We start from the raw sequence: 20961 nt of genomic DNA on the forward strand, positions 1-20961 counted from the left end.
AGGGGATGTGGGGCAAGGGGAAAAGCATGGACTCCAGCATCGGGAGGATCTGTTTCTTCACATCCTGGTTGTGTGACTTTGGGTGAATTTCCTAACCTCGCTGGGTTGTTTCCTCATCGGTAAGAAATGTAAATAATTATACTTGTATTGCTTAATTCCGATGAGAATTACAAGAAACAAGTACACCAATACTTAAAATTGCCCAGCACAGCGTAGGCACTCATAAATGACAGCTACTGGTATAAAGATGACTGGTATTATTATAAAGATGTGAGTAGGGCCATCTGTAAATGGTGTTGTTCAGGGGAAAACAACAGAAGGGACACATGAGCTGGTTTTGACAGGTAAGTAGGAGTCTGTTGGGCAGCCAATGGGTAGAAAGCATGTTCGAGTCAGAAACGACAGCAAGGGCAGCTTTGTTCCTGAAGGAGCAGGGAGTGTTCGAGCAGCACGGAGTAGACCCGGCAGGAATGACTGCAACATTCCCCTCAAACCATCAGGGACTAATTAGCCCTTCGAGGACTTTCTGAAATCCCCTTTGTAGTGTTCTCAATTAAAGGACCTCGCAGTGTAAGTCATAAACAAGCATCCTCGTCAGCCACGTTCACTGAGGTGGAGCAGCCTCCACGCCCCCCGCCGGCCAGTCCACGGGGAACAAATGAAGCTGAGGACAAGCCCCCACATGCCCGGGCCTCTGATTCATCTTCTCTGGAGTTAGGCAGACTTGTTTTTCAGTCCTGGAAGAGATCCTTTCCTGGCTGTATAACCCTGGTAAGCCTGTAATGTCTCAGACCCCTCAGTGTTGCATCTGAAACCACAGGGATATCGATGCATTGTATCGAAGTCATTGGGCAGGATCTCAGCACCGAGCATGCGGCGGGTGCTCTCTGCAGTCCAGAGAAAGGGCCGCACAAGGTCAGGACTGACATCTTTCTGAGGAAGCCTCACAATCTCAACCACAGAAGATAGAAAAAAAAAACTTTCACCAAAATGTTGTAGTTTAGATATTGCCCTGCACTTTGTTTTCTTTCAATGAATGCCGAACTGTGTCCATATAGATTCCTCATCCCCCTTTTTTTTTTATTTACGTACCACAACGTTTTCAATTCAGTGGTTTTTCATATATTCACTACTCTGTCGTTCCAGAGCAACTTTATCACCCCCAAAGGAACCTCATGTCTGTTAGCGGTCATTTCTGTTCCTCTCTCCCACCAGCCCCCGGTACTACTTACCCTATTGTCTATCTCTCTGGATTTGCCCCTTCTGAACACTTCATATGGATGGAATCATACTGTGTGAGGCTTTCTGTGTCTGACTCCTTTCACTTAGCACAACATCTTCACCATTTATCCCTGTTGTAGCACGGATCAGAGCTTCATTCCTTTTTATGGCTGAGTGACATTCCATTGTGTGGGTGTTACACCACATTCTGTTTATCTCTTCATTCATTGATGGGCATTTGAGTTGTTTCTACTTTGGGGCTATTGTGAATAATCCTCATGCTTTTTCATGATTGTATTGTATTCCATTGATTGGATGGAGCATAGTTTATTGCAGCACTTCCCACTGAAGGATATTTCTGCTCTTTCCCATTTTTTTTTTGCTAATGCAACATGCTAACACAAAAAAATGTTGCCACAATATCCTTTTTGTCTTTCATAAGAGGTAGCCAAAACTGACCCCATTTCCTGAGGAAATTATCCAACCAAAGCAAAATGTTATATTGACAAAGATATGAATTGCAGCAATTTACAATAACATAAAATAAGAACTACTACAAGAGTCTATTTAGATAAATTCTATTATTTGGTGAAATAATGTACAGTCAGTAAAAATGATAATTATGAAGGCAGCGTACATCAAGTGAATTGCTAATGATGGTTTTAAATTAAAAAAAAAAAAACGACAAAATGAAAAAGGGCATCACTCACCCCTGTTGGTTCTCACAGTAGTAAGACATGGAACTGGGAAGCACACCCATACCCTCTGTCCCCAAGAGTCCCATCTCTGTCATGTCACCATGGTCAACAGAATCTGGGCTCCCTCTGAGGAGCAGGCTGGGGACCAGTGCCAGCCTGTGCAACTGAGGGTGCATGAGAGGACCACTCAGAGGAGGAAGGAGGGCTCTTCTCCCAGGTGATACCTCTCAGGTTGTCAGAAGGAGGGCCATGGTTAGGCTATGTAACCGTGGTGAGACTCACAGACCTAGGTCATCATGGGGCCATGGAACCAGTCACTCGTGAACGGAACGGGGGGCCTGTTGGGAGGGGTGCCCTCTGAACTTCCAGTGTGCCTTGCTCAAGTCTCTGGCCTGCATTCAGCATCTTGGACAAAGGCTCACTTCTTCAAGGGCTGCCTGATACTGAACTTCCCAGAGCAGGGAACGCAAATACATTCACCCGAAGCAATTGTGAATGCATTCAGCTGAACCAGTCACGGGAAATGCTTTTTGTAAATGTATGCTTTCTCTTATTCTACTACAACCATTGCCATTAGGAATGTACAGCATAGCAAAACCAATGATGAACATACAGCCTCTAAATATTAATGGGACAGCTTAGCCCCAGTGAAGGATGTTGGTTTTTGTTTGAAATTGCGATTCGTGTGTTGGATTCTATCAATACGCTTAGATTATATTGATTATTTAGTATAACAAACTATAATGTGTAATATTTATTATAGTATATATAATATATAACTTAAACTATGTCATAATAAATAATAACTTAGATGATATGTGTTATATGTCTAAATATCCTAAATATTTTGTTTAGGAATATTTTGTGCTAAATGTATAATTTTTGTTAAATCAAAGTTCATGTAAAGGAATATAAAAGACCAACATTCTATGTTGTTCTGTAAAGTGTATAGCAATTCCCAAGTGCTGTTCTAACACAGCCTAATCAGCTCCATGGACTGTGAAATGGTCACCAAATGTCCCCAGTCTTAGGGAGAAGGTTGAAGTTATATTTCTCAGGTCACAGCTAAACTGCTCTCACAAAAAGACTATAAAAAAAACATAGTGGCCCAAACATCCTCCTGCTCATCAATTAATTTCTCTCTTAAAAAAAAAAAAAAAAAAACAACAACAACAAAAACGACCAGCCAGGCTGGGTTGGTGAGGTGACTCTGCTATGAACAGGAACCAGGTTCCCTGTTGCTCTGCCTTTCCCTCCCCAGGGATCCTCGTTTGCTTAATTAAAGCTGGGTTGCTACTCCTGGGAAAGAGGAAAGAGCCAACGGGTAACACAAAGAGCTTAAGTTAGAGATGACCCAGAAAGTGTGTACATCCCTTCCTTTTATATCCTATTGGTCCATACTTAGCCACATGACCACATACAGCTGCAAGGGAAGCTGGGAAATGTAGTCTCCACTCCCCCAGGAAGAGGGAGAGGAGGGAACTGGGGGAAAAGCAGCCATCTGCTACAAATATTGTTTTTTAATATAAGAAAATGTATAACAAGAGTCTTAAGGCCAAAATGGAGGCATAGGTAGATACTCTCTGTCTCCTCGCACAACCAAAAGAAGGACAATAACAAATTTTAAAACAAAAAGCAACCAGAACAGCCAGAAAATCAAACTGTATGGAAGTCTGAAAACCAAGGAGTTAAAGAAGAAACATTCATCAGACCAATAGGGGGGGCAGAGATGGGCAGGCAGGGTGCAGAGGACTCGTGGCAAGGTGGGGCTGCTGAGGCAGCAGCTGGCAGAACAGGCAGTCCCACATTTGCATGCAGACAAAATTGGGAGGAACAACTGGGGAGCAAGACAGACCACAAAACCCAGGGTTCCAGTGCAGGAAAATAAAGTATCAAAACCTCTGACTGAAAAAACCTGTGGGGGTTGTGGCGGCAAGAGGAACTCCCACAGGAGACTTCACTGGAGAGACCCACAGGATCCTAGAATGTACACAAGCCCACCAACCTAGAAATCAGCACCAGAAGGGTCCAATTTGCTTGTGAGTAGCAGCGGAAGTAAATAAAACCCAGACGAGAGCCTAGCAAGCGGCATTGTTCCCTCTCGGACCCACCCTTCATGTACAGTGTCACAACACAGCAACGTGGATTACTCTGCCCTGGTGAACACCTAAGGCTCCACCCATTACTATATAACAGACCCTCCGAGACAAAAAATAAAAAATTACCCCCTAAAAAAACACATCAAAGCTCCAGAAAAAATACAACTAAGTGATGAAGAGACAGCCAACCTATCAGATGCAGAGTTCAAAACACTGGTAATCAGGGTGCTCACAGAATTGATTTATGGTCACAAAAGAGAGGAAGAAGTGAAGGTTATGAAAAGTGAAATAAAGGAAAATGCACAGGGAACTAACAGTGACAGGAATGAAACTGGGACTCAGATCAACGGTTTGGACCAGAAGGAAGAAATAAGCATTCAACCAGAACAGAATGAAGAAACGTTTCAAAAAAATGAGGAGAGGCTTACGAACCTCCAGGGCAACTTTAAACGTTCCAACATCTGATTCATAAAGGTGCCAGAGGAGAAAAGAAAAAGCAAGAAATGGAAAACTTACTTGAAAACATAATGAAAGAGAACTTTCCCCATCTGGCAAAGGAAATAGATTTCCAAGAAGTCCAGGAAGCTCAGAGAGTCCTTAAAAAGTTGGACCCAAGGAGGAACACACCAAGGCACATCATAATTGCATTAGTCAAGATTAAAATTAAGGAGAGAATCGTAAAAGCAGCAAGAGAAAAGGAGACAGTTACCTATAAAGGAGTTTCCATAAGACGATTTCTCAAAGGAGACCTTGCAGGCAAGAAGGGGCTGGAAAGAAGTATTCCAAGTCATGAAAGGCAAGGACCTCCATCCAAGATTGCTCTCTCCAGCAATGCTATCCTCGGCAACAACCCCGTCACCCTCCAGGTGGAGACAGTGAGGCTCTGAGAGGGTGAGTGAGTTGCCTGAAGTGACACGACTTGTCAGAACTGGGATTCTTCTGTCTTCAAGGCCGGTGTTCTTCTCACCACGCCACACAAGAAAGAAGGCTTCTGAAAACAACTTGACCCCTGACAACTTAGTCGTTGTTGAGGTGTACACAAAACAGAATATGCCTGGAAGTCCCTACAGGACTTAAAATAACTTAAACACACACGCACACATACACACACACACCCTGAACTTCTGATACAACCAGTGCAGATAAGGAATTGCACACTGAGAAAACAAACTTTCATAGCAATAGAGATAGGATATGAGAACTCCATTCATTCATTAAAAAATCATTTGTTGAGCACCTGCTCCATGACATTTTCAACCCACTAGATCCTGGTAATCAATGGCGGGCAGATGTGGTTCTTGTTGGTGTTTTGGTGCTTATGGTTTTAAATCCTGCTAATGGTTGCTGAACCTCTAGTAGGTACCGTACATTTTCACAGCTGTTTGTCTGTTGTATCATACACCAATAATATTAGCCCACACTTAACTGAGTTAGGATCGCGGCACTGTTTCTGCTCTCACGACGACCCTATACAATAACTATCATTAACCTCATTCTGCAGAGGAGAAAACTGAGAATCAGAGAGGTTAAGCGAGTTTCCCAACGTTACACAGAGCTGTTTTCCAATGTATGTCTCTCTGCCCTTAAGCCTCATGGGGTCTTGGCATCTTCACCTTCCAATGTCCACTCATCACAAAACCTAAATAAGGGCCTACACTCAGTACATTTGGACTTACCCATACATGATGAACTTAGTGGGATGGGGCCCAGGAATCTTCTGGTCTTATAAGATCCCCAGATGCTTCACATACATGCTGAAGTTTAGCAACCACTGTCTTAATTTGTCACCTGGAATCCTACAGTTCCATCGCCCAAGAAAGGAAGCATGCCATTCCTTATATTCCACTAGGGGGCAGCAAAAATGAATGTGTCTAGAGAAGCTGTACCCCATGGTGGAAGGGACTGGAGTCAGTGATGACATTCATTGATTCCCCAGGCCAACAGGGAGGGCCTGCCAGGAGCCAGGCCCTGGGCTGGGCGATGGTGGATGGTTCCTATACTTCTGCTGTTTACAAACGAGGAAAACTGCTTTGGAGCAACGTGGTAGATGAAAAACAAGGTAATAACATTTTGCAAGTCCTCCCTTCAAGAGGTGAAGTCTCTTCTCCACCCCCGGATTCTGCGCTGGCCTCCCAGCCTGCTTCAACAAACAACCTGTGGAGTTCTGGAGCCTGGACCTCAAAGCCTTGCGGCTCCTACCTTTGCCTTCTCGGAAGATCGATGTCATCGAGAAACCCAGGTGGGAAGACCATGCGGAGAGGCCCAGCGGCACCAGCTCAGGCCCCAGAAGCGTGAGTGAGGCCACCTAAGACCACGCATTACCTAAGACCCGCTGACTGCAGCTGCCCGCGTGAGCCTGGCTGGAACCAGCCGACCCAGTCAACCCACTGAGTTGTGAGAAATGATAGTTTTCTTAAGCCACTAAGTTCCAGAATAGAATATTACATTGATAGAAGCAAGAATACATGGGGTGGGGCAAGGAGGATTCATTTACTTAACAATTATTTACTGTGTCCCGCCCAGTACCAAGTATGTTATCCCAGGTGTGGGGTTCTGTTCCTTATTGAACAAGATAGGAGAAGCCTCCAGCCCCGCAGGGGAGAAGACAGTCAATAAATAGGCAAACTGATAGATATATGATTTCATATGGAGATAAATGTTATGAAGATAAAAAGCAAATAGGCGGTTCAAAAGTGATTAAGGTTGGACTGGTCAGGGGTGTTTGGAAGATAAAATAGTCGTGGAAATTTCCAGAGAGGTGAAATTTGAGGATAGTCCTAAGTACTAAGAAGAAGCAAGGCCTGTGGAGAGCTGGGAGAAGCGAATCCCAAGAAAAGAGCAGGGTCTTGTACAGTCAGTACAAGACCCCAAAGCAGGAAAAATCTTAGTACGCCCAGAACCCTGCGTGGAGGCCAGTGGGATTTGTTAACTGCAACACGTGTGTCCTAATTGAAACAACATTTTAACTCATTTAGAATTCTTTATAGTTTAGTTTTGCCACCATTCAGAACAGGGTAATGTCAGTGACTCACATTCACTAAGAGCTAACTCCAGTGAATATACACAGTTCTAAAGTATTTGTCCAAATATGTTTTAAAAAGTTATTTCTTTTTCTGGCATTTGAATCGGCAGGCTGTTTTCCACTTTTCTGTAGTTCGCATTGTCTTTGGTGATTTTTGAGAAGGTTCAGAACCTGATTTTCAGATAGAGGCTACTCTTCCAATAGTATCAAATGGTTTAAAATCAGTTAAAACGAATGATGGGGTCCCAGTACGATAAATGAACACTGGGCTCTCTCTCTCCCCTTCACAATTCATTCCGGAGGAATTGTCTAAGTGAAATGGGAGGATGGAGATGAAGAACTTGCAAAACAAATTACAAAGAGCAGCTCTGGGGAGCAGAAGTCTGTCCGGAACCGGTGAGCGTGCCCGGGAGTGGGAAGCGGGTGCCGGCAGCCTGGGGAGAGGCTGGCTGCGGAAGGGCAGGGAGGGACGAGGCTGAAGGAAAGGCCTGGAAGGTCGGCCACTGCCTCACCCAGTGCTGTCTTGGGACAACCACTGCCCGCCCTTTCCCTTCGGAGACCGGCTCGCAGGCAGGCCGCCTGTCGGCTCCTCGGGAAACAAAAAGCCCCAGTGAGAAGCAAAGTGAAATGCAGCGAGAGATCACACGGCCTCCTCCCAGGGCTGCTGCTCCCTGTGAAGGTGAGGGCAAGTCCTGTCCCTGAGCAGAGGGTCAGTCCCATGCGAAGACATGGGATTAACGAAGCGGGATCAGGAGTGATTGTGTGGGGCCTGGGCTTCCGTGGCTTGGGGCTCGTCCCCTCCTCTCTCCTTAAACCCAGTGAGAAAAACCTAGACCGGAGCCTGGTCCTCAGCCCTTCCCCAGAACACTGCTCTGCAGAGGAGCTGAGAGCCCAGGGGAACACAAGCTCACGGACCACACTAATTAGCCACCTGAGGAGCATAACCACCGAACACGAAGAGCAAGTGTCTTCAATAGAAAGCAAAATCATTGGGGTAGACTGGCCAAGAATACAGGTGGCGAATGCACTTAGGAAAACAAAGCATTTAAAAATACAAAGCAAGAACCGGAAAGCATTTTTTTTACACTTTTAATGAGGTATAATTTTGCATAAATAAGCTGCATGTATTGAAAGTGTCCATTTGATGACTTTTGACGTATGTATACATCTGGGAAACCTTCACGATAGTCAAGATAATGAACATTTGCATCACCGAAGGTTCCTTCTGGCGCTTGTAATCCAACCTTCCCTCCACTTCCAACCCCAGACAACCACTGATCTGTCACTAGAGGTTAGTTTTATAGGGAGAAGTATGTATAAATAGACTCATGTAGTCTGCATTCTTTTGTGTATGACGTAATTCACTCAGCAGAATAATTTTCAAGTGCATCTGTGTTATTTGTATGTGTTGTTGGTTTTTCCTTTTTATTGTTGTGTAGTATTCCACTGTGTAGCTAAACCTCCATTTGTTTATCCATTTGCCAACAGTAAAATACGTTGGTTAAGATATTCCTAAAACTTTTGCATATTCTACGTTCAGTTCTTCTAAATCGCTTTTGAAGTCAAGATCACTTTTGATGTCAATGCCTGTGATTTTTTGACATCTCTTTTATGTTGCCAAGATCATTGTTTACAAAGCATTTAAAATAATTTATAAAAGAATTAAATGTCTTTATTGCTGAGCTCTAAAGCCAGCTTGGCAATATGTGATGCTGACTTACTTTTCTGTACAGCTTTTTAATGTGGTAAAGTACGTACTAGATAAAATTTGCCATTTAAACCACTTTAAAGTGTACACCTGGGTGGCATTAATGAAATTCACAATGTTGTGCAACCACCACCACTGTCTATTTCCAAAATTTTCCATCACCCTGAGCAAAAACTCTGTATCCACTAAGCAATAACTCCCCATCCTGTCCTCCCCCCAAACCCTGGTAACCTCTAATTTACTTTCTGTCTCTATGAATTTGCCTATTGTAGATATTTCACACAATAGAATCATCCAGTGTGTCTTTTGTGTCTGGGTTCTATTCCCTAGCATGTTCTGCAGTTCATCCATATTCTAGCATATACCAGAACTGCATTTTGTGGTTGAATAATATCACATTGCATATGAATATACCACATTTTGTTATACACTGCTCTGCTGATGGATATGTGGGTTGTTTCCACCTTGTAAATAATGCTGCTGTGAACAAACAAGTATCCGTGTGAGTCTCTGTTTTCAATTATTTTGGATATATACCTAGGACTGGACTTGCTGAGTCATGTGGCAATTCTATGTTTAACTTGTTGAGAAATCACCCACGTGTTTTCCATGGAAGCTGTACCAGCTCACATTCCCACCGGCCACGCTTGCCAACACTTTCTTGTCTCTCTGAGAATAGCCATCCTCATGGGTGCGAGGCGGTGTCTCATTGTTGTTTTAATTTGGTGTCTTTCACAGCCTCTCTCTCATTCTGCTCCCTCTTAGTCCTCTTCTTTTTTTAAACATAACTTTATATGAAATTTGGCCTTAATGCTTTTGTTGTTTACTTTATGTAAAATTATTTTTTCCTGACTTTTTGGAATGAGATTACATTCAGGAAGGATTTTTCAGCCTTCACGGAGCCACCTCTTCTGCTGTTTTTGTGTGGCATTTAAAAATAAGGCAGCTTGCTTTCTGGGACTTCCTGCCTCTGTCCTCATCCTTTGTTGAATCTGGTCCTTTTTTCCTTGTCTTCAAATTCTGGTAGTGTCTTCCATGTTCCTATATTGACTATAAAGACCCCATGAATAATAACACAGCATCTCCCCCCCGAACCCTTCTCTCTCTCTCTTTGTCTCTGTAATGCCCATTTTTAATTTTAGTCCCAGGAATTTTCCCTAGTGTGGGACCCTGTCCTAGAAGACAGCAGGTCAGTCTCATGAGCTTAGAAGGGTTGCCCGGCTCCAGCCCTTTCAGGTGTTCTTACCACAGGCCCCTGAACCCACCCACCACTGGATTGGACAGAACCTCTCCCAGCTTCAGCTGATGTTTTCAAATTGGTTGCTTCACCCTTCAGTGATCACCCATTGCCTCTTTTGCGTCCTCCTGTTCTCAGGTCCTTCATCTCCTACCTCTGTTCCTCCCCCTCTTTTCTTTTTCCTTTTCTTCTTACATAAATGCTGTTCTTGTGGAAGCTTCTGATTTTCTTAATTTGCTTAATTTGGGGGTTCATGGAGTTACCTTGTCACCTAGTTCTGTTATCAGTGTTGTCTGGTTTTTTAGTTTTGCTATTTAGTTACTGTTTTAGGTGGGGATGCAGAGATTGAAAAACTATGTTGCTACCACCAACAACCTGCTACTTTTGTGTTGAATTTTGTTGTTATAATGATTTTGCCTTCAAATTCTGTTAGTGTCTTTCATGTTCTTACTATATTGACTGAAGACTCCCATGAGTAGCAATACAATCCCCTTAGTTTGGGAACTTCATGGAGAGTGACTTGCTCTGGGAGACCTTGGTTGCGACCTGTAAGTAGAACATCTCCCTTCTTTGTGCTTCCTTCTTGGGTTTTTGTGTGTGCACTACCCCTAGAGAACCATGGGCTCCCAGAAGCAAGAACCATACACAGCTCATCTCTGTATCCCCAGCCGCTAGCACAAAGCCCAGCACAGAATAGGGACACCATATTTCCTGAGAGAAGGAATTTCAGCCAAATGATGCCTGCAGCTGTATTAAATAACTAAAATGTATTATTCTTAAAAATAATTTTTACTCATTGTAGAAAACTCAGAAAATACAAACAATACATGGAATATGTTTACCTATAATCTCATCCCCAAGAAAGAACCACTATTACCCTCTTTGGTGTAGTTCATTTTGTCCCTATGCATAGTTAGACCATTTCATTTGAAATATGCTGTGTGCCACTTTAAAACCTCTTTCCCACTGATGTTTCTGCATTTTCCCATGTTACTAGTCCTCATAGCAGTCTTTAATAGCTACGTAATATTCCAGTGTGTAAGAGCAATTTTAGTACAAATTAAAAGCATTTCTAAAACAGTAAGCATGAGTGTATGCAGACTGCCTGTGGGTGTCTTGCCATCACATGCCCTATAATAACTGGAAATAAAGTAGGAGGCAACTCCAGTTTTGGAATGCATTCAGAGTGACCCTAGCCTTAAGTATGAGGAAGTCCCTGTGAATTCAACCCATTGCCAGATGCTATTCTGAAAAGTTCCACTAGGTGGCAGAACGGGTTAGGTAATGGCAGTGGTTCTCAACCTTGGTAGGCAGGCAGTAGAATCACCTGCCACGCCCCTACTTGAATTTCTGATGCTTTAGGTCCAAGGTGGAGCCCAATAATTTGCATCCCTGCCAAGTTCCCCAGTGATACCCATTTGTGGAAAGGAAACCACACTTTGAGAATCAGTGTAGACTCATCAATGGCCCCTTCTTCTGAGTTTACTTTGTACCCGTTCTCAAGACAGTCTTGTAGGGGAGAAAAAAATGAAGAAAATAACACTTATTTTTTGGTACGTTTGTCAGCTTAGACTGACACACAGCCTTCACCTGTGTTTTTGTTTGTTTTACTGATTTCCTCTCCTTTAGAGGTCTAGCTTCGTGCCCTTAAAGCCTGAATGATCAGCCTGCTGCAGAGTGGCCTCACATGGCTAAACCTGTCGGACCAACAAACTCAGGAATGTCTGCTCTCCTGTGACAGTCTCACAGATGGAAAACCTCCTTTCTGAACTCCCAGAGGCCTGGCGCGTACACACCTGCCAGCCCCTCCCTGACTCCGCATTAATGAGTAATAATAACACACCAGGATGACTCTGCCCTTGGAGCCTTGTTCTGTTGCTTCTAGATGAATCCCTCGTTTTAAATTTCAACACAGTTAATTTGGGGAAAAGAAAGTTTGTAATTCATGATTGCCCATAGTTTCCTTTAACTATTATGGATCACCTGTGGTACGTCTTCATCGAGAAAACTTTGAAGACACAGATCTATCTATGCCCAGGCCTGTCGATGAGCTCTCCTACAGCGCTACGTCTTCCTGGGACCCCTTTCACAGGCCAGGCCCACTCTGCAGCACACCACACTCATTCCTGGGGTGTAAAGAGCGGTTGTTGATAGGTTTGCTGGACACCGATCCTTTTTATGTCCTGAAAGGGAAGTTTCAATGCTTGCCTTGTGTCGAATTATTGTTTCTAAAAGCAGTGATGCCTAGGTTAGCGGAATTGTATTGGTGACTGTATCTCAATGTTTTCCAAATTATTTGGAAATGTGGTAAAAATAAATGGGTAAAAGATGAAGACAGAATTCTAAAGATACACAGATGAGCACATATACAAATATTGGTGTTGGCATGTTCAAGACATATCAATTAACGCAACCTTGAGATACCTTCCTTATACCTGCTAAACTGACAAACATGTTTACGATAACCACTCAGAATTGATGATATTGTGTTGAAACATACACACTCTGGCCAGCAAGGTGACAACATAAATCCCTTTACTCCATTTGGAAGGCCACATGATACATATGAAGCAAAAGCCATGGAGTGTCTCCTCCTGGACACAGAGAGTTTCTGGGGCCAGAAATGTTCTCTCTCGACTTGGGCAGTGGTTAGACAGGTGTTCGCTCTAACTGTCGAGTGAACTGTGGGTGTGTGTTTTATGTGCTCTTCTGTGTCTGTAACAAAAAAAGTTAAGAAAAATATATCCTTTGCTTTTACCAACAAGTCATCTAGTGGGAACACGTTCTAAGGATATATAAGCAAAAAAAATTTCTCTGTAGCATTATCTAAAAGGCAAAACTGCAAACCCTCTAATTATGCACCAAAATAAGAATAGTTTAGCAAATTACAGGTAATAATATTACAGAGTACTATGGTAATTGCAAAGACTTGAAGCACATTTCTGACCACAGAATACAAAAAAGGACTTGCAATCAATCTGTACACATGTGCATAAGGATTAGTATTAATAATTGTTATGATGCAGGAACTCTGGGTAATTTTCTCCATAAATTGGTGTTATCATTATTTTACCACCAAGAGAACAGAACGTGTGGTTAAAACAGAAAGCACAGGGACCTTCCACTGGCAAGGACTACACATGTCTAATCACAAAATGATCATCAAATGTTCTGCCCCAGTGTGCTCAGAACACTGTGGATGTTTATAGGATAAGGCAGAACGGGGAAGTCTCAGAGAGGAAGAGCTATGTGTTAATTGGTCTTTCATTTTGCTTCAATGCTGATATTCTCAAAGATATTTTTCCTCCGTAACACATAGCCCCTGAGATAATCCATGACATTTATTAAAATAACTTATCAAGCCCTGGCTGGTGTGGCTCAGTGAATTGAGTGCCTGTCTGCAAACCAAAAGGTTGCTGGTTCGATTCCCAGTGAAGGGCACATGCCTGGGTTGCAGGCTAGGCCCCCAGCTGGGGGTGTACGAGAGGCAACTGATCAATGCATCTCTCACATATGGGATGTTTCTCTCCCTCCTTTCCCCTCTAAAAGTAAATAAATTTTAAAAATAATAATAACTTATCAAGAACTTACTGAGTATTGTGAAAGAACTCAGTCTTACAATGTTGCTGGGGAGATGAGGTATTCACCCAAACTTTGAAAAATTTCTGGATCAAGGGTGAAAGCTAATGGTCTGCCAGCTGCACAAGGTACTTGGTGATGGACTGCCAAATGCATGGCACGACTACCCTAGACAGAAGCGCTGAGTTGGGCTGAGTGCAGGGTGATAGTGGGTGGAGGCTTTGATGATGGTGGGAGGTCAGTGGGGTCCTGAAGGCTGGCCCTGGGCAGGTGGAGAGGCACATGGAGGGCTGTCCCAGGAGGAGGAAGAGGCAGAGTGCAAAGGCAGGTAAAGAAAGAGCAAGAACTGAAGGGAGGAGCTGGGGCTCAGCTATGTTAGGTTCGTAAGTCTACACACCCCCTGTTGGTAACAGGGTCATTAAGGAGAATGTAAGATGGTTCAGCAGGTGCTCAAGAGGGAGGGAGGAAGGCAGCAGTCCAGGTTTGAACCTAAGAGACTTGCAACAGCAAGTGGGTGGGGGAGGAAAACAAAGCAGGGAAAATCCCGGTGTGAAGGCTACAAATCACAGCCCCAGCCTCCACCTCACCACTTACTCCTCCTCTAGTTAGGCACATTTCTAAGCCTCAGCTTTCTCATCTGTGAAAGGAATGATACTCTGCCCTGCAATGGTGCTTTTGGGGATCAACGGTGTAAGGACCCCGTCTGATGACAAGGGGCCCTACAAACTGAAATTAAGAATGAACCAACTCGGGCACCTGCTGAGTAGAGGAGGGAAGAGGGAGGAAGAGGGTTGCAAGGTCTCCCTCCACCTGACCTGCATCGCTGTGCTTTCTTCTTCCATTTGCATCCACAGGTCAGAGTTGCCAAAATTGCTTCTTTGCATTTTACTGTTACATGTATTGTTTTCTCTCTTGGGTCTCATTCAAAATCATATTGTTGGGCTCACGTTTTAGTGCCTGCAGAAAGTGTAAAGGAATGGAGCTACTTCCAATCACAGGAGGGGCAGTTCCACCTCCAAAAACACATTCTAAAACATACTCACTTTTGGAAAGTCCCCTCTGAATTGGTGGTGGGGGGAGGGGATAGGGAAGCAAGAAAATAGTCTTAACTACAGAATGTATTTTTAAGGAAATGCAGATTTATTACTTTCCAGTACAAACAATAACTTGGGCTTGGCTAACCAAATGTTGCCTAATTGAGGAACCTGTTTTAATGTATAGATATAAATGACTTATAGTTAGCACGATCACTCACGGGTAAAAGAAAGTTCTATGATGCATGAGAAGAACGGCTCCTCTTAAACAGAGACCTTGTGCCACAATCACTCCACTATTTGTTGAAGCAATCCCTACTCCCCCCGACCCACAGACCAAATATAAACTTCACCTCATTCCCCCTAGATCACAACATACATCAAATTAGTGAAATGCAAGTTGATGAATGTGACCACGTTGCTACAGACGTTGGGTTGGAAACCAGCCTTTTTCAACCTGAGCCTTAGTGAAATACATTTGGTTCACAATTTGGGTATAGGGACTCCAAAAAACTGTTGAGTTTGTATCAGCTGAATGAATAATTTGCCTAGTTTAAATATACAAAAACACCTTTTCATTTGAGCACATCCCTGACTAGCAGAACCAGCTGACTCTTTAAGCTACAGTAAGTAAGTGGGTTTACACTAGTCAGGAATGTAACACTAACCCACGAAATCACTCTAGAGAAGACGAAAACACTGGACTTGACTGCAAAATACCTTTCCGCAGGGAGCATGAGTCTTCAGCCTGATTAGGCTGATGGCAATGGTGTGAGACTATCCAGTCACCTATTTGAGGATTTAGCCTGAAAAAAAAAACCAAAAAAACTCACTTTCCTAGAGTGGGCATGGGGAACCTGTGGTCAGAGAGACACTGCCGAAGACAGCTAGTGGGCACTTCTGTCAAGAATGCTAACCTGTCCTTTCATCAGACTCTTCATCTGGGGACTACCTCCCAGCAGTGTCTTATATGTCCTGGCAAGAACCAGCAGAACCAGAAACAAAGGCTCCATCAAGGGCACAGACCCTTTAGGTCTTCTCCCCTATCCCAACAACTCCATGTGACAGTGCACCCTGCCCCAAGTTGCATCCTGGAGCAGCTGATTCTGCACACTTCCCTGCAGCAAAAGCAAGTGATTCAGACACCTAGGCCTGCAGGAAGCCCGGAGAGGGCCCAGAAAGCTGGAAGTGATGGGGGGCTGACACACCTCTAGGCTCCAAGCAGCCAGGGCACAGGAGCCCAGCAATAAGGAGCTAGCTGGCTGGGTTTGGCCAAAGCAATGTGCAAAGCCAGACTCCACTATCCTCAGCTACTTTGGGTAAAATGCTTAATCTAACAGAAACAATTTCTTCATGTCTAAATAATACTGTTTCCAAACAGATTGTTTTCTCCCTATTTTATAAATTCAGAGCAGAAATCCATCTCCTGAGAGCAAATATTAGAAGGATTACATAATCCTCATTCACATTTTACCCTAAGCATTTTCAATGGCCAGAACAGAATTTTCAAACTTTCAAAGATGAAGTGCAAACCTTAAAATGTAACAGCAATATTCCTCACCTTCCATTGATGAGAAGCTACCCAAACATGGGAACCTTCCTTCGGAGCTTCTTCAAAGTCGAGCCCCTCCCTGGAGGGTCTTTCTTCCTACTTCTCTACTAGGTCTGAAAGTTGGGTTAGGACCAGCTTTGACAGCACTGACTACTTCAAATAACAGGGCTGGAGGAAACTATCGTATTTTGCTGCGTATAATGCGCTCCCATATTTTTGGTCCAAACTTTCAGGGGAAAAAGAAATCTTTCATTTTAATTAATATTTAGGAATAAAACTGATTATTGTATCCCAGGGTATTATTTTGCACACGGATATCATTATTGCTTTCTAGAATTACATTTTTAATGCATAAGCATAAATAAAAGAATTAAAAACATTTATGTATAGAATTAGTACTACCCACGTATAATGTGCATCCTTATTTCTTCCTCAAAAATTTGGGCAAAAAAGTGCACATTGTACACGGCAAAATATGGTAGCTTCCACTGAAATGGGAACAGAGTCTGCTAAAAACCTCACGCCCAGCTGTCCAGGACCCCGTCACCCTGGAGCCCGGGTTGTTCTGCGCTTTTATGGCCCTGGGAGAAGCCCTCACATCCACCAAACTCAGTGTCATTAAAGATAGCCAATATACACAAGGATGGAGTCATCTGCCCGTAACTTGAGAATTTTTCAGAGATGAGAACAGCCACAAGAGGCAAAGCCCTGACCCTCCCCTCTGAGCTAAGGAAGCAGGCATCAGCATGTGGAGAACACGGCCCCCAGCTCAATGAAAGGGCACCAAGCAACTACAGCTTGTTATCCCCTGGCCACTTTTGCTGACTCCCCATCCTGCTTCACTGTTTTAAAGGATGAGTTAGTATTCCATCCTTATAAAAGCTGGCAACAGTATGGCCACATCTAGCAACTATAAGGCAATTAAATAAAATGCTCTGGAGCCATGAAGGCCGCCGTGAGGAGGAATCGAAGGACTCCAGCCCTAGCCTCCGGGGCTGCTGTCAGAATCCGTCGCGCTCCGTGCCACCGTGGTAACTACGCACATGTTCACACTGGAAATGGGAAGTGGGACACACCACACAAGTTTCAGGTTTGTCACTTCCAAAACACCCCCCCCCCCACAAAGGCTATTATAAATGACTCACTCTTTGAAGCTACTGAATAATCTCCAAGTGAGGCGGGAGTAGGGATGGTCATGGAAACAGTAATGTCAGTTATTTGTTTAGGCTGCATGGGAAGGAAAAAGTCATTTACCCTCATCATCGCCCCAAGTCTCCTGAGGCTCCTGCAAAATAGATTCCAGCTGCAATTCGGGTTCCATTTCTTGGAGGACCAAGCAGAGCTTATACAAAGAACTCAGTATGAGATGAATTTAGGGGATGGAGGAAGATCCTGTTCTTTTACCTAATTCCTTTAGAGTGTCGCCATGGCTATTAACCAAGCCTGTCCTTGAACCCATCGATTCTCTAAGCTTCACAGCAGTCAGCAGTTCATTGCCAGGCTCTCGCGAATGCAGATCCTGGGAGAGCTGTGTACACACTGCAGAATTTGCATCATTCTCAGCTCTGCTGGGAACCCCTTCTCCCACCTAGGATGGGTACGCTTTGCATTATGGTCGGCAAGGAGAATGAGTAACTCACACTGCCAGGCAGGGGCTCTCACTGAGGGTCTGGTTCTTATGTTCATCTTTAAATTACTTTCCCGCCTGTGAATGAAGCATGCCCCCTCCCCTCACTCCCCTGTAACACAAAGGGACAGCTGAATGGCCCAATTTGTTCAAACATTTCCACTGCCGAATCACACAGCCTTCTTTCACTTTACAGCAATGAGAGAGAGGGCGGAGGAAGCCAGCTGGTGGCCCACAGACGTGACTGGCCTAGCCCGCTGTATTCTAAATTATCTTCAGTTAGTCGTCAACATTTTTAAATCAGGAAATTTCAAACAAAATTCTGTTCCTCCTGAAAAAAACGGAAGACCTGCCAACGCTGGACTGGGCTCGTCTCTGCCTAATGCTTACAGCTGAGTGCCTGCCCTGTTCTATGAGCTGTCTGCGGTTTGGCAGTCCCACCCAGCGCCTGCTTCTCATTTCTGTCATCTGCGTAACTCCCCTGGGCGTGTGAGTTTATGAACCCTAATCAAGGGCAATTCCTTCATTGTACAGATTTTTAAAAAGAGGGCCCAGGGACAGAAAATAAACCTGCCTGAGGCCATACATCAAGTTAGAGGGAAAATTAGGGTCAGGTGTCTTTCTCACACAACACATGGCCTCTCTACAGAACCACAACTCCTACCTGCACCTCTCCCACCCATCGTTTACATATCCTCAGTGGAACATGTGCATGTTCTACATTCTCCTTTTAGCCATCTCTTTCATACATTTGGTTTCCTTACAGATGACAACTTTGTATCAGTGGTTTCATTTATATATTATCTCCAACCCCAAAGAAACAATGAATCAGTAATCAGACAAAACAAAAATATCAACTTTTACACATCTCAGCAGATGCAGGACCAGAAAGAATCTCACAAATCATCTAGCTAACTATTAGCTGTGCAGACAGAGAAACCAGGGCCAGGGGCGCGACACGCCTGAGGTCGCAGGGTTCCTAGGCAACAGAGCCCGTCCAACCTTCCACCTCAGTGCTCTTTCCACCGCACCTCGTCACCTCTGTGCAGGCACCTGTGCTGTGGGAGACCGAAGACCAGCGGGCCCCAGATGGAAACAAGAACTACGGGACTCCCTCACACCTCGACGTGGCTGGCCTGGACTCTGCCAAGAACTGGGAATTAGAATACGTTACAAACAATTTACAGAACTGGATTTGTATTGGAAGACAGACTTTCTTTAGAACTGGTGTTTGGTGGAGAGTTTTGGAATGTCACAGGACTTGGTGGTCTTTGTAATACTGCTTGTTATAAAGGCTAAGCCCCATGTGAGAAAAATTACTGTAAAACATCATAGCACCTTTGCTTCAACTTTGAAAGAAAAAAAGGCGATGGTAAAAAGCTTTAATAATAGAATGAATGTGTTTTTATAGGCAACCAATTAGCAGATTAATAAATCATTTGAATTTCTTTACTTAAAACCAATATTCAAGAAAGATGAATCCAAAATGCATCCTCTTATACTGACCAACGTAACTACATACAAATGAAGTCAATGGTGTGCCCCCTTAGCATGCTGCGCTGTATGTCAATAAAACGAGCCCTTCCCCACCCAGAGCCCTGGCCCCTGGCAAACAGAGATAAATGATTGTGCACTGCGTGATGATACCATTAAGTGAGAACTTTGGTTCATGCAGTCGGCCGCCACAGAGGTTGCACTCAAAACCCGCAGCCCAGGCACCCAAAGTCGGCCAGCAGTGGTGGCTCGTGACGTCAGCCATGCTCCTTCCACAACACCAGGTGAATACTGTGGTCAGGCATGCTGGTGGCAAAGACCAAGCCCGTGTCATTGTGCCCATCCAGTCCATTCAGCCAGGAAGCTTCGCCTGCCAGAAAGCTTGAGCCTCTCTTTGATTTCCTGTACTCTGGCAGGGGCCAGCGGCTAATCAGGCTCTCTGTCCGCAAGTCCATGATATACAGGTAGCGGTTGTCAAACAGCAGGGCAAAGACATCTCCAAAACCAAGCAAGGCCAAGTTGGGTATCTCAGGAGTCTTGATGACCCTACAAGAATGAGAGTAATAACATGAACCGGAGGGCAACTTTGCTTTTGTTTATGCTACTGTAATCTTCTCTGGAGACATTTAAAAGCAATACAAAATTCAAGCAAATTTAGAGTTTTAAAAGTTTTTGATAAAAAGGAAAATGGAGAGAAGTTCAGCCTACTTTAAAATGGGGGCAGGGGAGGAGAGTTCATAATAATATGACAACGCAGGCATGTGAGGAGAAAGGCAATAGTTGATGAACAGTTATAAAAGCACAAAATGCCCATCAAAGCTGGTAAGGACCTTACAGATGATCTCATTTAACATTCTTTTACAAGATGTAAAGACTGAAGCTCAGCAAGGGTAAATAATTTGGCTAAAGATTCACAACTAGTCGAATACCAGGTAGAACTAGAATGTAAGACCCAACCCCTACTGCTAGGTGAAAAGATTTACTCATGAAATCCTGGAACACTGACCGAGGGGAACCTCCTGAACAAAGAAGGAGAACCAAGTGACTTAAGTGCTGCTCTCAGCAGGCAGCACACATGTATAGGTCCCCTCTAAAACAGTAGAGACTAAAAATAGTAAAAGTCTCCCAAATAATCCAGAAACATTCATTAACAGATTCACAAAAATCTGTTAGAGAAAACTGGGGAAATGTGAAGAATAACCTCAACCTTCTCAGGTTCACAGTTCCCAAAACATCAACAACAAAGGTACAAAATGGGAGAGATCTAGATAAATGGCAGCACAAATTAAAAAACAAAAGAAAACTTAGGTCTCTGTTGTCTGCAATTAGTAAAGTAATAGATGGACAATAAAAGGTGATATCCTCTTTGGAGGCAATAGGAAAGGAGCTACAAGGTGAGGGATCTACAAAATCTGCTCTGCAACAGTAAGTCTGGGCCCATGAAAGGCCAGGTTAGCCTACGTTTTAACAAGGACACTGCCAACTAGAGTATGTCTGAGAGGTCAACCAGCATGGCAGGGCCTGGTAACCAGCAAAAGTAAGACACAGCTGAAGGAGATCAGCTGAGGGGGGAAGAAAGAGAACTGGCAGGGACGGGGAAAGTACACATGACCGTCACCATGTAGTAGTGAAGGACGTATGAGAGGCCAGACATCACAAGCTCTGGAAGAGAGAACTAGCTCCAAGGTGG

The 20961-nt window shown here is 44.0% G+C and overlaps 1 protein-coding gene and 1 long non-coding RNA gene across 4 annotated transcripts in view; both read right to left on the minus strand.

Moving 5' to 3' along the window:
- Nucleotides 1–8111: 8111 nt before the first annotated feature.
- Nucleotides 8112–12696, minus strand: LOC118499795. The gene is made up of 2 exons (XR_004902329.1): nucleotides 10446–12696; nucleotides 8112–9798 (listed from the first exon to the last, which is right to left on the minus strand). It is a non-coding gene; the product is annotated as an uncharacterized LOC118499795 (long non-coding RNA).
- Nucleotides 12697–14683: 1987 nt separating this feature from the next.
- Nucleotides 14684–20961, minus strand: part of FBXW2 (F-box and WD repeat domain containing 2) — a 31022-nt gene continuing 24744 nt past the window's right edge. For 2 of the 3 annotated variants that reach the window (XM_036022144.1, XM_036022145.1), the window contains exon 7: nucleotides 16999–19817. In XM_036022144.1, the coding sequence (XP_035878037.1) occupies nucleotides 19529–19817 (289 nt within the window). In that variant the 3' untranslated portion in view covers nucleotides 16999–19528. Of the gene's footprint in view, nucleotides 19818–20961 lie in introns of all 3 variants that reach the window. The other variant, XM_028508688.2, reaches the window with a different exon arrangement.

The sequence above is a fragment of the Phyllostomus discolor genome, chromosome 3 (genome assembly GCF_004126475.2).
Source record: "Phyllostomus discolor isolate MPI-MPIP mPhyDis1 chromosome 3, mPhyDis1.pri.v3, whole genome shotgun sequence".
NCBI lineage: Eukaryota > Metazoa > Chordata > Mammalia > Chiroptera > Phyllostomidae > Phyllostomus > Phyllostomus discolor.